This window comes from Mastigoproctus giganteus, chromosome 9, assembly GCF_048544385.1.
Source record: "Mastigoproctus giganteus isolate SK-2022 chromosome 9, ASM4854438v1, whole genome shotgun sequence".
Taxonomy (NCBI): domain Eukaryota; kingdom Metazoa; phylum Arthropoda; class Arachnida; order Uropygi; family Thelyphonidae; genus Mastigoproctus; species Mastigoproctus giganteus.
The window spans coordinates 135,320,855-135,342,084 of record NC_143583.1 but is presented as its reverse complement, the minus strand read 5'-3'; the positions used below and the strand labels follow the sequence as shown (position 1 = coordinate 135,342,084).

Genomic DNA, 21,230 nt, shown 5'->3' with positions numbered 1-21,230 from the left:
AGTACCACGCAGAAGATGGTGAGTCGCGGTCGGGATCTTCTTATCTTTAAGCCATGCGTGGACAAGTTTATTAACATTTGCTTCCAGACGTTTCAAGACTTTAACGGGAGGATCAGGTAGAGGTTCATATACGTTAGGATCGAGTAATAGGGCCAAGGCTTTCTCTCGGTAGGCTGATCGGTCCAGCACAACAGTCCGGCGCCCTTTATCCGCAGGAAGTACAACGATGGAGTTGTCTTTTCTTATAGATGACAGGGCGGCACGTTGGCGGTGGTTGAGGTTTGAGCACGTTTTTCGAGTGTTGCGGAGGACTGCGGCAGTCTTGAATCGGATCTCGTTGGCAGTTTCTTCGGGAAGGTTGGTAATACTGGCTTCTATGCCCATAGCGAGCTGCGTGATGGGAGGTTTCGATGGTATAACGGCGAATTTCATACCGTTTGATAAAACACTCAGCTGCTCGTTGGACAGTTGTTTGTTACTTAGATTCAAGACGAAAGAAGTCGTGTCGTCTGAACGAGTGTTCGTCTTTAAGGAGTTAGTTTCTATGCTCAAGTTTATGAACTTGCGCTGTTGGCGCAAGTTCATAAACTTCTTGACCCCAAGCGCGACTTTGAGATAGTGGACCACGCGCGACACTTTCGCCACCGCCTATGGCTAGAGTCACTAAACATAATGAACAACCCTAAGGCATTAAATCGCCAGAAAGGCATGCGTATACATCCAATCCTGGAGACAACCGTTTTATTGATGGATGATCACTGGCGCAAGGCAGCACACGTCCGTGCTACAACAATGACGAATGAGTAACGTGCCACAGTTTGCTTGTAATGTATTTAAAAATTCTGTCAGTTGAGAAAGGGACACGAGTTCCGAAAGCTTCTGGAAATATTTTATTTTATTTTATTTTACTGGGTATACTTTAAATAAATATCTGTTAAACTATGGACCCCAGTACTCCAGGCCCATTTGTCACTATTCGATCACTTTATGGCCATAATACCTACAACGATTGTGCACAGTTGCAAAAATGCTTCCTCTCAATAGCTCGCTACAGGCAACATTTACGCTTCGCCCACAGATGCAAAAGCAATCGAATTATACCTAAAGGGTTCCGATACAAAGCCCCGTTCCACAACTCTCATATGGATCGTGCCTGCTTTAACTTCAGCCTGCGCACGTTAAATTTATGGATATCCCATCTCCACCATGAAATCAGGAACGCTGACTACAACAAGTCCAGACTGTTACAACATATACAAGGTAAGGTCTCGCCTATTGTATTTACAAACCTTATACATACCATCTGCCATCGGGCTAGTCAGACCTCGGATACCTACCGTTTACGCCAACAGCGCAAGTTCATAAACTTGAGCATAGAAACTAACTCCTTAAAGACGAACACTCGTTCAGACGACACGACTTCTTTCGTCTTGAATCTAAGTAACAAACAACTGTCCAACGAGCAGCTGAGTGTTTTATCAAACGGTATGAAATTCGCCGTTATACCATCGAAACCTCCCATCACACAGCTCGCTATGGGCATAGAAGCCAGTATTACCAACCTTCCCGAAGAAACTGCCAACGAGATCCGATTCAAGACTGCCGCAGTCCTCCGCAACACTCGAAAAACGTGCTCAAACCTCAACCACCGCCAACGTGCCGCCCTGTCATCTATAAGAAAAGACAACTCCATCGTTGTACTTCCTGCGGATAAAGGGCGCCGGACTGTTGTGCTGGACCGATCAGCCTACCGAGAGAAAGCCTTGGCCCTATTACTCGATCCTAACGTATATGAACCTCTACCTGATCCTCCCGTTAAAGTCTTGAAACGTCTGGAAGCAAATGTTAATAAACTTGTCCACGCATGGCTTAAAGATAAGAAGATCCCGACCGCGACTCACCATCTTCTGCGTGGTACTGGCTGTCAACTACCACAATTCTACGGATTACCAAAGATCCATAAACCGGGTATTCCTCTCAGACCTATAGTGTCTTGCTGCAGTGCCCCAACGTATGAACTGTCCAAACACATCGCGAGCCTCCTCTCGCCTCTTATAGGTAATACATCTCACACCGTTAAAAACAGCAGTGAATTCATTAACACCATTAAGGACATTTCAATCCCTGATAACTCTGTCATGGCATCATTTGACGTGGTTTCTTTATTCACCTCGATTCCCGTCCAACAGGCCGTGCACTGCGCCAGAAGGCTCCTTGAGAGCGACTTAAGCCTCCAATCCAGGACGTCACTATCCACTGATGACATCTGTACCGCCCTCAACCTATGCCTCTCTAGCAGCATCTTCACCTTTGAAGACTCACTCTACAAACAAGTACATGGCACTGCTATGGGTGCCCCTGTCAGTTCCGTAGTAGCTAACATCGCCATGGAAGATCTGGAGAAGCAGATACACCAGAACCCACCTACACCTATTACAACGTGGTGTAGATATGTCGACGATATTTTTACCATAATACCACGTGGTTCTGAAACGGTACTACTAGAATACCTCAACTCTCTATCCAATTTCATCAAGTTTACCGTAGAATCAGAGGTGGACGGTTCGCTCCCGTTTCTGGACGTGCTAGTGCATCGCGTAGGCCCACATCTAGAGACCTCAGTATACCGCAAACCCATGTGGTGCGGTCAATTCACCAACTACGGGTCCGGCCACGCTCCAAGCCATCTCAATAGCACTGCCCGCACCCTGTTCTCCAGGGCCTGGAGCCATTCCAGCACCGACACAATTAGACGTAACGAGATCTCCCGTGTGAAGGCGGACTTAACCAGATGCGGTTATCCATCCCATGTACTAAACAGATGCTTGTTACAGGCACAAGAGCTTACTTCCAACCCAAGACCTCCGAAGCAAGTCGGCATATCATCCGCCTACATTCCGTACTATCCAGGAGTGTCAGGACGTATCTCGAAGATCCTGAGAAGTTACAACATAAAATGTGTACAATTACCAGGTAGGAACCTACGTTCACTTGTCTCCAGTGTGAAGACCCCTGTCACACCTGTCTTACGCAGCAATGTAGTGTACCGTATCACCTGTAGGGCCTGTAACAGTTGCTACGTAGGTGAGACATCGAGACGTCTCCAGGATCGCCTCACGGAACACGACAGAGCAATCCGGCTTGCCGAAACTGACCAGTCCGCGCTTGCAGAACATTTTTGGGCTACCAACCACGATCTTGACCCCAAGCGCGACTTTGAGATAGTGGACCACGCGCGACACTTTCGCCACCGCCTATGGCTAGAGTCACTAAACATAATGAACAACCCTAAGGCATTAAATCGCCAGAAAGGCATGCGTATACATCCAATCCTGGAGACAACCGTTTTATTGATGGATGATCACTGGCGCAAGGCAGCACACGTCCGTGCTACAACAATGACGAATGAGTAACGTGCCACAGTTTGCTTGTAATGTATTTAAAAATTCTGTCAGTTGAGAAAGGGACACGAGTTCCGAAAGCTTCTGGAAATATTTTATTTTATTTTATTTTACTGGGTATACTTTAAATAAATATCTGTTAAACTATGGACCCCAGTACTCCAGGCCCATTTGTCACAATTTCCAGTTTCGTTTCTGCTAGTGGAATCTGTTATAAACTGGTAGTAAACTCCATCTAATTGCATTTGCAATTATATCGATAGCTGGAATTGTGTTGGTTTTTACGTTATTATGGTGAAATGTGTTTCCCCTTCACTGATATAGAACACATAAGTACATTTTCAGAATCTTCTTCATTCCTATCGTGTTTCGTTCGGTTGGGGTGATTCTGCGTTCGACTGCCATTTCTTGTAAACACAAAGGCGAATCGTGCATAAGCGAATTCGGTTCGTGTTATATAAGATATCGTTCCCCTATTTATAAATCGTGTATGATTGAATTCGTGTAATGTAAACACGTGTTATACGAGGACCGACTGTACTTGGATTTCAGGAAAGCTTTTGATACTGTTGCACATGGAAGACTGCTGTACAAATTGGAGAGGTATGGCATCAAGGGTAAGCTGCTACAATGGATAAAGGGATGGTTGAGTGGGAGACAACAGAGAGTGGTAATCAATGGACACTGCTCTTCGTGGACAAATGTTATTAGTGGAGTTTCCCAGGGTTCAGTGTTGGGCCCATTATTTTTTTGTATATTTATCAATGATATTGATGAAGGTATATCAGGTTTAATGTCCAAATTTGCAGATGATACAAAGGTTGGCAGGGTTGTTAACGACAGTAAGCTACTCCAACTGGATCTAGATAAGTTGGGAAAATGGGCTGAGAAGTGGCAACTGGAGTTTAACATTGACAAATGCAAAGTACTGCATATGGGTAGCAATAACCGAAGAGAAACATACCAACTGGATGTTACTACACTCAGGGAAGTGGAAAGTGAAAAAGCCTGGTGGTAATTGTGCAGCCAAATATGAAGTTTGCTGAGCAGTGCAGGTCATAAAGCCTTATCAATGATATATAGGAATTTTATTAGCAGGGACAGGGGGGGTGATAATTGTACTGTTGCACATGGAACATTAAACGTGGAATATTATACAAGGCAATGGTCAGGTCTCACTTAGAGTACTGTGTACAGGTCTGGAGGCCTCATTTTAGGAAGGATGTAGAGTTGCTAGAACGAGTACAAAGAAGGGCAACAAGATTGGTGAGGGGAACAAAGGGGTGCTCTTATCAAGAAAGGCTTGAGTTCTGTAAATTGCAGCACCTGGAGAGGAGGCACTTGCAAGTTGATTCTGATTGAGGTGTATAAGGCCTTGAATGGGTTGAGTAGGCTGAATGCTGATAGGATTCTTCATCTTGCTCAGACTAAGAACCTGAGGGGGCACAGTTTCAAATTGAGGAAAGATAGTTGTAGAATAGATGTGCGGAAATTTTCCTTTAGCCAGTGGGTAGTTGATTGGTGGAACAGACTTCCATCTTTTGTTGTGGAAGTTGATAGCCTAAATAAATTTAAGGCTGAGCTGGACAGGCATTTGGAATGAATGGAGGGATGAAATGGGAGGATTTTTTTTTGGCTGGTGCTGCATAAGCTTGCTTTCTTGGATCGTATGCCTCTACTAATGCTAATGCTATTCTGAGCAAGAGGAAGAATCCCATCAGCATTGAGCATGCTCAAACCATTCAAAGCTTTATACATCAAGTTTGTATATACATTAAGTAACTTGTTTAAATTAGCATGTTTAATGTTGTTATTTGGTTTTTAGGAACATTAGCAACTAAGGCCATATTGCTCTGGGGATATGCGGTGGTCATTCCCCCACCTCTCCGCATCGTTTGTTTGTTTGTTATTTGGTGTTTAGGAGCATTAGCAACTAAGGCCATATTGCTCTGGGAATATGCAGTGGTCATTCCCTGACCTTTCCACATCCTTCATATTTGGTCGTCACTAGCTCGAATCCCAGTCTAATCAAGGAGCGTGTGCTACGCACTGCTGCTCCTGCCCACGTGGCTATGGAGGTGCCTAGGCATGTTTAAACTAACTTGTTCAAGGCATGGGTGTTCAATACATGGCTCATGGCTGTGCAAACAGTTAAAAGTGTTACGCCTCCTAAGAAAAAAATAGAAAAAAAATTTGAAAGTAGTGTGTTGCAAATTATAGTTTCACTCTGATTTTTATGTTGCTTTTTTATTATGTTTTACCTATCTTCGATGTTTAACGATATTATTATAACTACATAAGAATTTTATTAGTGTCATGTAATAATTGATAAATTCTTGTATTTAATTATCGAATGTAAAAAAAAAATTAAATGTAAATATAAACATTGTTAATAAAAATTAAATTCTATTTTGAAAAATGCATAATTAAGGATAAGGAACTGTGCTGGTTCTCCACAAGAACCCATAACAGTATTTTATCTTTTTGGCTCCCAGCCAAAAAAAGGTTTTAGGCCTCTGGGCCAAGGCATACAGCCACTCCCCAACTTATGTAAGAGTTGCGTCCGCAGAACTCTACGTAAGTCGAATTTTATGTAATTGGGAATTTTCCTAAAGGCTTATGCAGCACTCACAACTAGGCACACTGAATTTGATTGAAGCAAAAAACAAATGTTCAATGGACATGTAAATAGAATTATTTATTCAATTTTTTTATCTCATGGACAGGAAAAATTTCAAAGGTGTAAAAAATTACAAAAGTGTGCAATTACAAAAATTTTACTTTAATGTTGTGGAAACCAGCACGATGCTTCAACCTATTAAACAACCTGTTGCTTGCCACGAACTTGGCTTGGGGTTAGCCATACTTATCCTTAATATCTTCCTAAATACTTCTCGCTTGTGCTTAAATGGCTGTTAGACTCAGGGGCACTCGCTTCTGAATCTGATTTTCCGTCCATGTTATTAATAGTTTTTCCATCTTCGACATAGCACCTGAACGCTGTTTTGTGATCACTGTTGATCTTAAATGCGTTGATCCTTTAATGTGTTGTTTTATACTTGCACTATCCTTTAAAATAGTATTTACTGTTGAAGCAGCAAGACCTAATTCCCATGTAGTAGATGACAAACTTTGTCCTGCTTCTTACTTCTTAATCATATTCATCTTCATTTCTAAATCAGTTTTGTTTCATTTTCTAGCACTGCCACGACTTGCACTTTCCATTGGTTGCCTTCCCTTCATCATTTTAATGAGTAAATTTCAAATAGGAATGAAAAGAAGATTCTGAAAGTTTATTTATGTTTTTCATGTGATTGAAGATTTCAGTGAAGGGGAAACACATTTCACCATAATAACATAAAAACCCACACAATTCCAGCTATTGTTATTATCGCAAATGCAATAAGATTGAGTTTACTACCTGTTTATAATAAAATTCACTAACAGAAAAGCCCAATAAACTGGAAAGTGCAAATTGTTTTTATTGTTTTATGGTCGTGACCTCCAGAAATGTGCTTTAGAAAAATATCACAAAGGTGTTCAAAATTGATTCTTATAACGGAACATTATGATAATGATGAAAATGTAGTGCATTTCGGCCAGACCGCATAGCCCTTCCTCTCAACCAATAGTAACATTTGTAAATGTGTTGGCTCCATGTTTTGTTTTTGCATCCTTTAGTTAAAATTGATTTTTGTGTTTTTCTTATTTTGACATAAATTTATATAAAACTGATACAGTTTCCCTTATAAAAATGACCTTTTAGAGAGTTAAATAGCTTTAGCTTTATAGCGAAATTTTCAACTTCTGAGGTCGTGTAACGAATTACCAAAAAAAAAACCAAAAAAAAAAAAAAAAAAACCCAATGTGTTATTGGGTTCACATTACGATATTTTCACAATACCTCCATTTATTCCTATAGGATGCATAATATATTTCCATATTTTTTCAGTTTGCACTGGCTGGCAAAACTTACGTAAAATTGAATTTACGTAAGTCGAGGATTATTCGGGGAGCACCCGTATTTTATATGGCTTATCAAAATTTATTATATGGGGAAATATCCATGTTGTCTTTACTACTTAGTAATCTTAAATATTTATACCTATTTCAATAGTTACTTTTATTTAGTGTTTTAGTTATCACTTTGCTATATTTCAGTATGGGTTTGCTGATGTAGGAGGTACAAAACATATTCCACCTGGATGGGATCATTGGAATGCTTTGGTATGTAATGATATATCATTTGTTTTGTTATAAGAAATTTTATTTTTATCTCTAATAAAAATATTATTAGGAAGGTACCTTCTTTTGAAATTTTCATTGTGTTGCTGCAGCATTAGGCTTTGTAATACAGGTCTTGAGTTAAGATTTAAAAACTGAATTATTGTTATATATTTTGTATATACAATACCATCCAGAAAGTATCTGGATATATTTTGGTTTCACATTGATGTCACTGTCACTCACTTCAAGAGCATGCCAGTTTTCCTTTGGCCACTATGACATGATGTCCTCCTGGGTATGCTTTCCAGCAGTGAATAGTTGACTGCAATGGATATACTCTTCTCTTCTTCCTGCAGAATAATGACTAGTTGAGCTAACAATATGGGATGTGTTGGTCCTCATCCGTTGTTCCAGTTCATCTCATAAGTGTTCCATAGTATTCAATTTGCAACTCTGTGCTGACCATTCAAACTTTTGTACACATTTGTGTTTATGAACCATTTCCAAACAGTACCAATGGTTTAGCATGGGGCACTATCCTGTTGAAACAAATATGGGTCTCTACTAAAGAACTGTCACATCATAGGGAGCACAGAATTGACCAAAATATTAAGGTTCCCATTGTTCTCATTCATGGTTCTCCACACAACCAATCTGATTGGAATAGGATATAGCAAGTTTCATCACTCCATAAAACCACTTTCCATTGCTTTATGGACCAATTATGGCATTTGTTGCACCATGCAAGGTGAGACTGCTGATTGCAGTTAGTGATTTTCTGATCTGAAATGATTATGTGCCAATGCACACCCATGAAAACTGAGACTGTGGAAGTCCATATGTAATGTGCTCATGCAGACATCAATTCCTGTTGATGCCTTAAACTGCTGGTTGATATTTGGTAGTGATGTCCAATGAGATTGTTGTACTATCCTTCCAAGTACCCTCTGGTCATATGAAGGGAGCTCTGCAGTATTGCTGTGGGTTGCTGGGTGTTGGTGGTATTATCATGCTTCTATTTCATGATAATAACATCACAAGCTGTTGATTTTGGCTGGTATAGGATCTTAGTAATTGAATGCATTGACAAGGCAGCAATTTGATATCCAACAATAATACCCCTCTCAAAATCAGTCAGCTCTGCTGTCATTCTCACTAGGGTATGGCTCATTATGCCTTCCTTGTATACTAGTCTGAGGCATTTGTTTATCTGGGAAGGTTCAGTATACTATGAAAACAGTGGTATCAGGATTTGTTTTGGAGGGTATTGAATTATCTATCATAATCCAAAATTAATGAGATTATGTATGTGAAAGTATTATTCATCATCAACATGGGATGATGATGATGAAATACAAGACTTTTTTTTAAGGAGCTATCATAGTTATAGTGAGGTGCTATTTTATCATTTTTTAATTTTTTCTTTAATTTTGTGCATTTTATGTTAACCAAGAATGGCCAAATTGGGGCTTAAATCACATGTAGTTCATTGATATGGTATGTGGCTTGCACTGAAGTGACTGCTTGAACAGTTTATTCCTCAAATTAATTTCAATTGGAAATTAAGAAATGGAAAATAGATATTGTTGCTGCTCATGAGTAGCAACTGAATGTCTAATCCTTCAATACTGTATTGAAATCTTTTCAACATACAAGTGTGTGCATGCATGCGTGCATGTGTGTGTGTGTTGTTTGTATCCTTTGCTTATATAGAATACAAGCTTATACCTTACCTTACCTTCTTAGAACAACATGGATATTTTATAGATATTTTACAAACTGAATTTCTCAGTTTTACACCTCTTTTTAATTGTTTAAAAACCAACTGTTTTTAATTGTTTACAAATGAGAAACTGAGAATGAAAACTGTTTAAAAATGACCTGAGAGTAAACAGTTATTGTTTGTGTGATATTGTGCCAGATAGGCATGGTATAATATCATACAAACTCTCCATTGCTAAAACAATTTAAATATGGTCATTTGGAATTCTGATGGGTTAATTTGTGTAGATGTTTTGAGGCACGATGTCACAAGAAATGCACAGTATTCTCCTGATACTTAATATCACATGATAATGAAATTGAAGGCAGCATTGTGAGAAAAGCATCTTATAAAAGTTCATGAAGGTAATCATCCTTCTTCAAGACAATGCTCAACTAATAAGACCATCACAACATAACACACTGTGTTGGGAGATCTTGGACCATACCCCTGCAGTTCAAACATCTTCAGATTTTACTTCTTTGGACTGTTAAAAGACCTTTTTTTTTGTAGTACAGAGTTGGATTGCAATGCAGTAGTGCAGGAATGTGGTTTTCAGTTTCTGCAGACCTATCCTAAAGAATTCTGTGATGCAGAGATACTACTACTCTCCTGTAAATAGAACAAATATGTGAGGGGGGGGTTGTCAGAATTACTGTGTAACATGAAACAGGTAAGGTGATTTATCGATAAAAATTCTAGTCAAATTTAACTCCCCCTTCATATTGTTCCTTAAAAATTTTTTGAAGAACCAAAGTGCATTGGAGCACGACCAGGCCAAAATTTGCAAGTTGCTGAATTTTATTAAAAATAGAAATAACAAAACATCTTTAGAATGTTTTATTATCTTGCAAATAAAAATCTTCTCATAAAAAAATTGTCTGTAACATTGTTGTTTTAGAAATGAGAATACCCTTCAGAAGTTCTTGTTTGTGATTTGGTTTGATTTGCATTTGTTTAAGCATTTCATATAGCAGTTTTACCAGTGTAAAGTACAAAAACTATAAAAGACTAACATGATGACTCTGGTTTATATTAACTTCTCTCAGCATAGAGTGAGAGGTGTAAAACTATAGTTAAACTATAGTCTGTTTTATGTCACATTACACTTCCTGCCAACTGGGCTAGCCGGGTGGGTAAAGTACCTGCCTGGCAACCCAAAGGTCGTGGGTTCGAATCCCGCCTCGGGCTTGGATCAAAGTACTGCAAAAACCTTGGGAGGTGCATTATGGCCACAGATGCCGATGCACCAACAACTAACAAAAAAAAAAAAAAAAAAAAATTACACTTCCTGTTAACAAATACTTGTGTGAACTTTTGGCTGTGATGACAATTATTCATTATTTATGAACTTAATCTTGAAACTTGATTCTTATACCATATATCGAGGGTGTAGTGTTAAATACAAAATTGCATTTTCTTTTTGTTTACTTTTTACTTTAGTTTTACTTTATACAAATAACAATACATATCGCGTCATAGAACTGTATCTTTCTAGTACATTGGTTTTCAACCGGGGTGCCACAACACCATTATAGGGGTGCCACGTCATTTGGGTTTAAGTTACTTAAATTTATTATTATTTTTTTTATTTATTTATTTTTTTTAAATTTATAGCGCCTCCGTAGCCAGGTGGGAAGGAGCAACAGTGCGTAGCACACGCTTCTTGATTAGACCGGGGTTCGAGCCCGTCACCACCAAATACGGAGAATGCGGAAAGGTCAGGGAATGACCACCGCACATCCCCGGAGCAATATGGCCTTAGTTGCTAATGCTCCTAAAAAAAAAAAAAAAAAAAAAAAAAAAACCCAAATAACAATAAATAAATAAAATTTTAAATTTATATATTTATTTCATTATATAAAGGTGTACGGTATCTTTTTAATTTTGTGGTGATCTATAATTGATGTTTATTTAGTACCTTTATACAGCATAAAGAATAAAATTATTATATATATAATTTGTATTATGAATTGTAATTTTGTTTATAGTTATATTATTGTAATAACTAGCATATAACATTTTTTAAAATTATTTGACAGAGAGAGAGAGAGAGAGAGAGAGAGAATCAGATCTAACAGGCAGAAAATTGAGTAGGGGTGCCGCAAAATAAAATAAATTACTTAGGGGTGCCGTTGTTAAAAAAAGGTCAAAAACCACTGCTCTAGTACTTTACAAGTTAGCTTAGGTTGTAAGTACATTTCTGGTAAACCAAGTAAATGTCAAATGACTTTTTTTTGGTTAATTACAGAAACATCAACTACAAAGTGATTTTGTAGTTAGCGTTGTTGGACACTAAACCCTCAATATATATATTGTGTACTCTTAAATATATGCGCCATGTTTTTAGTGTATTAGTGTGTATTTGTAATTAAGTGCTTATGGAAAAACTTTTATATTCAGGTTGGCAATTCGAAATATTACAATTACACACTCTCTGTAAATGGAAGTGCGGAACATCATGGTGATGATAGAGAGGATTATTTGACCGATGTTATTGTAAGAAAATTAATTTTTATTTTTTAAATATGTTTTTAATATTAGTTATGTAATTTTTATTTTAGCCTATTCATTTTATCTTTGTGTGGATAAATTCATAGAGAATTCCTTCTGCCTGGTATGCAGGTAGTCCTCATTTTGCGCTGGTCTGATTTGTGTTGATTCGCAATAGTGCCGATCACTGACCACAACGGCATTTTTATTTATTTACTTTTGCAATTTCTTTATAAATTGAAAGTTTAAAATTATCAGACAAAATTTATTGGCATCATACTGTTCTATGTATCATGCACTGTTCATGTGATTTAGGACAATCTGAGCTAATCAGCAATTAGCTCATCCATATCAGAGACGAGAAAGATTCCCGCCCTCAAAGTAGCCACTCATGGATGCGGGTGGTAAAGGTCAATGCGGTGAAGCATTCAGTTGGTTGTTGTTTACGCTATTTACATGTGTTGAAAATTTATTATGCTGAAATTTTTTTATAATTGTGCTATTAATAAATTAAATAATAATAGTGATAGTCGTGTGCAGTTTTTGCCATCGTGTTATAAAGTTTTTAATTTAATAGAATAAAGAGATGTCATGTCTGGTAAAAGTACAGTAGTTCATTAAATCTTAGTGCAATATTCGGAGGATGGAATCTGGTGAAAGCCTCCCTAATGTGTGTATGGCTATGAATATGCCTCCATTGACTATTACTACAACTATGAAGAATGCTAATAAAATAAAACAATCGATGCAAAGTGGTAGGTCCATTTGCGCCAATTCCATTTGTGCCACTCCCCCTAGGAACCTAACCCCGATGTAAATTGAGGGCTACTTGTATTTTTATATACCAAGCAGAAGGCATAACTCTTGCTAGTAGAGCTTTTTAATTTTTTTGTGTATGAATTATTAGAATTTTTGTGTAGATTATGTAGAAAATTTTCAATATAATTTTAAAACCACCAAAAAAAATTAAAAAGTGTATGGTATTTGTATTATTTTCTATACTCTAATTGCTCACATGCTATATATTGTAGTCACGGTGAATAATATATTAAATTGAATATTTGATGAAAATGAGTTATATGAACATTATAATACTTTTTGATTATGGTGAATAACTTTTCAAGTTAAATTACACAAGTGACCTTCGTATTGTAAAGTGAGTATCTTGGAGAACTCTGAGGCACAAGTAAATTTTTACTTCAAACCTCTATTCAGAACAGCAGTTTTTTTTTTTATCTTTGACTTAATCAGTTTCATGACGGCTCTCTATGCAGGGTATATATAATTAGTATATCACTTTGGCCACTTACTACAAATGAACAGGAAGTACATCACAGCCAGGCCAACTGTTGCTTGGAGCATTTCATGGGGAATCTTGCATTCACCTAATCCTGCATAAAAATAGTTATCCAAATGTCCCCCCCCCCTCTCTCTCTCTCTCTCGAATTCCTACAATGTCAGAGAGGATCAGAATAACATTTTCCTGTAATAGTACACATTCTAGTACCATACACTTGAATCCCCTTGAAGAAAAATGGTAGAATTATGAATTTGTCACGAATCTATGCCTCTTTGGTGTAGATTTATGATTATTTTTTATTTCATAAAAAAAAAAAAAAAGTCTTAACTTATTCTAAAAACTGTATTCCTCTGTGACCAATAGTTCTGTAATCAATTTATAATTTTTTGTCACACTTATGGAAATCCAATATAGCTCAGAATAAGCATACATCCACTAGAAGAATATAACCTGCTGTTAGAATGTTTCCTAGTAACAAATTGAATTCTGAGAAATCGGAGTTTTTTACCCTGTCAAGTCAGAATCTGTATTTCGTTAGGAATAATTATAGTTACTGCTCAGAAAACAGCAACTTGTACATATTGGAATAAAATTTTTTGTTCCTAACATTGTTTCCCAACAAGAAATTGCTATTGTGCATCATGCCACTAAAGGAACAACTTAGTCCGAAGTTATTTTAATTCTTTGATCCTTCTGCAGGTGTGTGTATGGGGGGATAAAAATTAGCCCAGTATTTTTTTCAAATCTTTCACATACAGAAACTGCCTTAGCCCACTGAGACTCAGAAATATTTCAGAAACATTCTGAAGTTTTCATTAGCAGTAAGAAAATATTTGTGCAGTAATGATGCTTAGAATTAGAGATGAAGGTCATGTAGCTTCTATTGATAGTTTCTTATGTCAGAGATTCATAATTCACTTTATCAGAGGACCAATCATGTAGAAATTGGAGAAGCATTCACTTGTTTACCCATATGCACATACTATCCTCAGTTATTCAATATGGTGTAATTTTCTATTATGCATCAGATGATGAAACATTGAATAAATGCTCACTTTCCAATAGGAATAATGTTATAAATTAAGGTTAGATTCTTGTCTAACCCAAAATATTTTTCCCTAAATTGTATTAAATATAGGCTCGATTTAAATCCCATTATATCTTAAACATAGTACTCTGTGTTTTTGGAATAGTACTCTTAAACATAGTACTCTATGTTGTATGTTTTGAAACTTATCAGTTCCAAACAAACAACTTAAATTCAAGTTGATTATGTATTTATAGTTATTATCCATAATAAACATCAATAATAACAGGTATCATTAGTCCAGTGGATTTAAAATCACATCAAATTAAACTAGTGTAGAGTCCAGTAAAAAATTAATTCAGAAATGCTGTACAATAATAGTACAGTAAAGTATTGTACCTCCATATGGTGCAAATAAAAATCAAAAATGATTATTAATTTTCCTATACCTTGCATTTATTTTTTTCTTTGTATTTTAAATAGACCTAAAATTATTGAGGTCAGGCAAAACGTGAATACACTTTAGGATGTAAGTGTGGGACTTCTATTAGTGATTCTTCTTTGGACAGCTTGAAGAAGCTACCCGAAGTATTTGGAAATTTTAGTTCTTCTTCCTGTAGATTTTTCTATAACAGATAATGAGGTTTTATGACTGAAGATCTATATTCAAAGTTAGATTCATGCTGCTGCAAAGTACTATTTCAGCTTCTAAATGTTGAAAAGCACCAATTCAGCTGACATCTTCATTACTTCAAGTTGAGATCCTTACCCATCTCAACAGGAACTGCAGTCACCTTTTTGCATGTCTTAGGAAAGCCTTGGGAATGAGCATGGAATACATAATGATGACATATATAATATAATGATGCCAAAATTCTTCTAATGGCTTAGGCAAAAGTTTCCCTGCGATAATATGCTTTAAATGATGCAATCATTTTTCTGCTCCATTAGATGAAGTATTTCAGCAGTATTCGTAGCATCCAATAACACAAGATACTCTGGAGCATTGTTCAGAATTAACAATGCCTTAAATGTCACATATTTCCTTTAGCAATATTTTTTCATACTAGCACAAAGTGATCCTTCTCAAATATTGTGCCTGCAACCCAAGCTTCTGAATCAGACTTCAATATTACTGGGCAGTTCTTGCAACTCCCTGGAATTTTGAGAATGATAATACATTTTTACCAGTCACATTAGCACCTAACAAAACAAAGGTGCTTTGAAGCCTAGGTGCCTCTGTAATCAGGTGGGCAGGACCAGCAGTGCGTACACACGCTTCTTGATTAGACCGAGGTTCAAGCCTGTGACCACCAAATACGGAGGATGTGGAAAGTATTAGTATTAGAATTAGTATTAGTAACGGCCGCATGGTGCAAGAAAGCCTATGGCTTATGCTGCACCAGCCAAAAAAAAAAAATCCGAACAAAACAATGATAAAAACAAAAAATAAATAAATAACTAAATAATAATAATTAATAAATAAAAAAAAATAAAATAAAAAATAAATAAAAAGGAAATTAAACCTATCATCCTATGCGCTTCCCTTACCCGAAAGTACTATCCAGATGACCTTTGAATTTCCCCAAACTGTCGGCCTCTACCACCCATGAAGGCAACTTATTCCAGTAATTTATAACTCGCTGGCTAAAATAGAACTTCCTGCAGTCCAATCTAAACATTTCCCCCCGTAACTTGAATTTATGTCCCCTAGTTCTAGCATCATTTATAATCTTGAAAATTTCGTCCTCATTCATTTTACTGATGCCTCTCAGAGCCTTAAACACCTCAATCAAATCTCCTCTAAGGTGTCTAGTTTCCAAACTCTGCAACCCACATATTCGAAGTCTTTCTTCATAAGGACGCCCTTTTGCCGATCTCACCAGGCGAGTTACCCTTCTTTGCACCCTTTCAAGAAGCTCGATGTCTTTCTTTAGGTGCGGTCTCCATACTTGAACACAGTATTCCAAGTGTGGTCTAACATAAGCCTTATATAATGGGATTATCACGTCCCTATCTCTACTTGCAAAAGTTCGATAGATCATCGATAGGACACCATGGGCCTTCCTTGCAACCTGTTTACAATGCTCAGAGAATTTCATGTCTGACCGTATCGTAACACCCAAGTCCCTTTCCTCCAGTACTGGGTTTAGTTGAACTCCACCAAGTAAATAAGCTTTTTTGGGATTACTGTTTCCCAGGTGTAATACCTTACACTTTGTTGGATTAAAGCACAGCTGCCATTTTTCTGACCATTCCTGAAGTCTATCTAGGTCTCTCTGAAGAAGCTCAGCTTGACAGTGATCATTAACTACTCTCCCAATTTTAACATCATCTGCAAATTTAGACATCACGCCCTCTATCCCTTCATCAATGTCGTTTATGAAAATTAAAAACAACAGTGGTCCTAATACTGATCCTTGGGGAACCCCACTTCTTACATCAACCCAATCTGAGGAATAGCCATTTAGGTCAGGGAATGACCACCGCATATTACCAGAGCAATATGGCCTTAGTTACTAATGCTTCTAAAAACCAAATAACAAACAAACAAACAGCTTCGAAACCAGTAATTTCTTTTGCCTGTCACTTTAATATTGTGCAGACACAATATTAAAGTGACAGGCAAAAGAAATTACTGGCTTCAAAGCACCTTTGTTTTGTTAGGTGCTATTGTCACTGATTATTATCATTCTCAAAATTCCAGGGAGTTGCAAGAACTGCCCAGTAATATAGAAGTCTGATTCAGAAGCTTGGGTTGCAGGCACAATATTTGAGAAGGATCACTTTGTGCTAGTATGAAAAAATATTGCTAAAGGAAATATGTGGCATTTAAAGCATTGTTAATTCTGAACAATGCTCCAGAGTATCTTGTGTTTCTGGATGCTATGAATACTGCTGAAATATTTCATCTAATGGAGCAGAAAATTTGTGCTTGCTTTAAAAGACAAATTAGTCTTTTCTAGCGCTTACTAGTTCATCCATAAAGCTCTGATGATGTTGTTTCTTAAGGTCCTCACAAAGACAGAGCTGATAAACTCATGTTGCTGGTACTGGTCTGCTCTCCAAATTATGAGAAGATTTTCTACCTCTGCATCACAGAATCTAACCGTTATTATTTGCATGACAGTTGAACTTTTAACCTTCTCCAAAATTTGAGCTTTATCTTTTAGAACTATCACCACCACTACTGTACAAGGTATATGTAATGCTCAGCCAATGGGTGCGTCCATAGCCAGGTGGGCAGGAGCAGCAGTGCGTAGCACACGCTTCTTGATTAGACCAGGGTTCGAGCCCGTGACCACCAAATACGGAGGATGCGGAAAGGTCAGGAAATGACCACCGCATATCCCTGGAACAATATGACCTTAGTTGCTAATGCTCCTAAAAACCAAATAACAACAACAGCTCAGCCAATGTCAGAGTTAAATATAATTTAATTTAATTTAACTAACTTAAATATTTAATTTAGTTTAAGAGCAGGATGTTTCTTTCTGTTTCTTACCACAGTCACTGCACTTTTTTTTCTCAGACACAGTTTGGGATGACACAGTTGGAAACACAAATATCCAAAAAAGTGGGATCACAGATGCCACACTTTATTGGTATTTAACTACATACTGGGAATGATTGACAAGCTAGATTAAGTTTCCTGAAGAAAATGTATGATCTTCCTCCACTTTTTATCAACTCTTTAACCGAGAAGAACTCTCAGTTACATCTGTACAAAGTTCATTTTCCATGAAAATGAACTTTGCAATCCATTCTATAAGCTGCAATGATACACATTCAGAACATCAAATAAACTGTTTCTTCTTCCCATGCTATAAATCACTATGTATACTTAAATACAGGTAGAATTGCAATTTATATTAATAATAAAATTTAATATATAACTGTTGTTTCTATACATGTGGCATGATCATATACATTAGAGGGAATTACAACTAATCATTTTATGAGAATATTATCATTCATCTTTTATGGTGATGTGGGTTCAAATCATAGTCAACTCAAACATGCTTATTGCTTTGTACTTTGCCTTTACTACTCAGCTACGCACTAACATACTGTTATCATATTAAATTGAAGACCACAAAAAAAAGAAAAAAGAAAAAAGTACAGTAAAATTTGTTGAACGTTGGCCAAATATATCCGAATTTTATTGTATTCTACAGTAGTTCACTGGTGTGGTGTGGTGTCATGTTGAAAAATCATCAGATAACTATTTGATTTCTTGATTCATTTCTTCTTGTTTTGCTCCATACCTGTATATGTTGGTGGTAACTCCTTTTCTGTGATGTGAACAATAATCAAAAGCAAAGTTTATTGGTGTGTCTGTGTAATTGCTATGAAGCAGCATTTGCCAAACCACATCATAATGTTCAACAACCAGTGTGACCATTCATAACACCATTGCAATTGAATATCTATGTTCAGACACAAGTGGCTCATAGAGTACAATAGACCTTTGTGGACTCACTGTCTTAGGCTCCCAGCTTATAACAGTGATTGACATGGGCATCTCTCAACTGGCATTGGGGTCCTCAATTTTATACAGTGGTCTGCTTTTTAATTATTTCTTTTCTGTGTAGTGAACAATAATTAATCCTAGTCATGGAAGATCTTATCCCAGTCTTTGTGTTTATAGCATGGAATTTTCCCATCACTAGCCATTGTTTACAAACCCTTGATCCAGTCTGCACAGGTACATATGTATTAATGTAGATTGTGTCATCACCTCTATCAACCCTTGGCTGCCCCTATTACATGGACACTACTAACAGTTATGCTCTTGTAAACTTGCTGATAGTGTACTGTCCTCCCTGCCCAACACTAGAATAGGATTGTAGCATATTCTGATAGCTTTTTCCTGCCATTCTAGCCTTAACATGATGTACACGCTAAGGGCTAGAATGCTGAATTCTCTGTGTCTGTGTAAATATCCCGAAATGCTAAAACTAAATGACATTGTATGAAATTTTCATATCCATATTTATATATTCTTTTTAACATAACTATGTTTTTTTTAAGGTTACATCAGTAAAAGTCTCTTATTTTTTATTTTTTTAAATATCTGTAGGCAAGGAAATCTTTGCAGTTTATTAGTTCCCAAAGTCAGATGCAAAATCCATTTTTTATTATGTTGGCCCCTCCTGCTCCACATGCACCATTTACTCCAGCACCACCATATATTCATAATTTTGCCAATGCTTCAGCTCCAAGAACTCCAAACTTTAACATTGCAGGTGGAAAGGTAAAGAAATAGTGGGAATATATATATTTCTGTGTGTGTGTGTGTGTGTGTGTGTGTGTGTGTGTGTGTGTGTGTGTGTGTGTGTGTGTGTGTGTGCTTGAATGCATGTTGATGCTTTGATATATAAACTACATAGGTGTATGCTCATATTTTTAAATTACTGCTTATTTTTGTTCTTTATATTTTTATTACTGAGAAAACATGTCCTTTGATAACCTCTTAGTATCTTTATAGTTATTTGACTTTTTTTTTTTTCTTAGTGGTTTTTTGAAATGCCCTTTAGTGAAATAAGTTTTTTTGTTTTTTTTATGCTTTTTGATTATGCACTTTGGTATGTTATGGGTACTGTACAGGTTTACCTCAGGAGACCCTGTACATTACTCATAATATACCAATTGCTTAGTGAGTATGAGTCTAGTAAACCTAGTGTGCCTAGCTGAGGCTCCTCCGTAGCCAGGTGGGCAGGAGCACCAGGGCATAGCACACGCTTCTTGATTAGACCGGGGTTCGAGCCCGTGTCCACCAAATACGGAGGATGTGGAAAGGTCAGGGAATGACCACCGCATATCCCCCAAGCAATATGGCCTTAGTTGCTAATGCTCCTAAAAAAAAAAAAAAAAACCAAACAAACAACAGCCTAGCTGAACTCTTTCTTCTCTTTTTAGATTGATTCCTTTGTCATTCTTTTTTGGTTTTAATTTGGTAGTGGCAGTATGCCTTCTCTTCCAGAGCATAGTAAGTAATGGAAAGTTACTACAGCAGACTCTCGATTTACCAGGATCGGATTAACCGGGACAATTCAAGATTCCAAATTTAAAAAAAAAAAAAAAAAATCAACCAGAAACCATAAAATTCAAGTAATAACTAGAATAGGTATAAACTGATGTTTTGCAAGTCGTAAATAAGTGACAAGAAGCGGTGTTATAAGTTGTCATTGGGAGATAATGTACCTATTATCTTGCAACCCCCACTGACTTCACACCCACCACTCAAAAAAAAAAAAAAAGAAAAATTGTTTAGTTTGTTTGAGTGTGTCTCATTGATTCTTATGTTCCGTTGCACTGCAAAAAGACAAATTTTGTTTCGTTATTTATGTCAGGGATGTCAAAATTTTTTTTAGTAAATATTTTTTTTGTCTAGAAATTGTGAAAATGATGGGTAAAAGCAAAGAGTTGCGCTTTCAGTTAAACAAAAACTTGAAATTATTCAAAAGTTTGAAAACAGTGCATCTGTTAAATCTTTGATGAACCATTATAATATTGGTGACCAAACCATATGCAACATTGTAAAAAATAAAGAGAAGCTATTCGATTTAAAATGGACATTGTAAAAAATAAAGGGAAGCATTGTATTGGACACACAAGTAGTACATGGTAAGTTTTTTAGTTTTTTATCTATCGCCATACTTTTTATGTAGGTTGCTGAACATTTTTCGATAGAGTAAGTCCCCGACTTACGCAACTTCAGACTTATGTAAATTTTTTTCGCCCAATTTTTTTTTTTTTTTTTAGTATTGTAAAATTTAAAACAAACAAAAAAAAATAATAATAAGCAATCAATAACGATGATCACAGCATGCACAATTTGCACAAGTGAGATACAAGTAACAACCAAAAATATAGGAAAGAAGAGAAGATTCTTAAAATTTATTTATGTTTTTTTTATATGACTGAAGATTTCAGTGAAGGGGACACACATTTCACCATAATAATGTAAAAACACACAGAATTCCAGCTATTGGTATTATCACAAATGCAATAAGA

At 36.7% G+C, this 21,230-nt stretch overlaps 1 protein-coding gene across 1 annotated transcript in view; it reads left to right on the top strand.

Moving 5' to 3' along the window:
• LOC150080759 (N-acetylglucosamine-6-sulfatase-like) overlaps window positions 1–21,230 on the top strand; it is a 97,923-nt gene that overhangs the window by 20,545 nt on the left and 56,148 nt on the right. Inside the window, exons 4-6 of the mRNA XM_090380811.1 lie at window positions 7,563–7,628; window positions 11,794–11,889; window positions 19,294–19,467. Coding sequence (XP_090236937.1) covers window positions 7,563–7,628; window positions 11,794–11,889; window positions 19,294–19,467 — 336 coding nt within the window. The remainder of the gene's footprint in view (window positions 1–7,562; window positions 7,629–11,793; window positions 11,890–19,293; window positions 19,468–21,230) is intronic.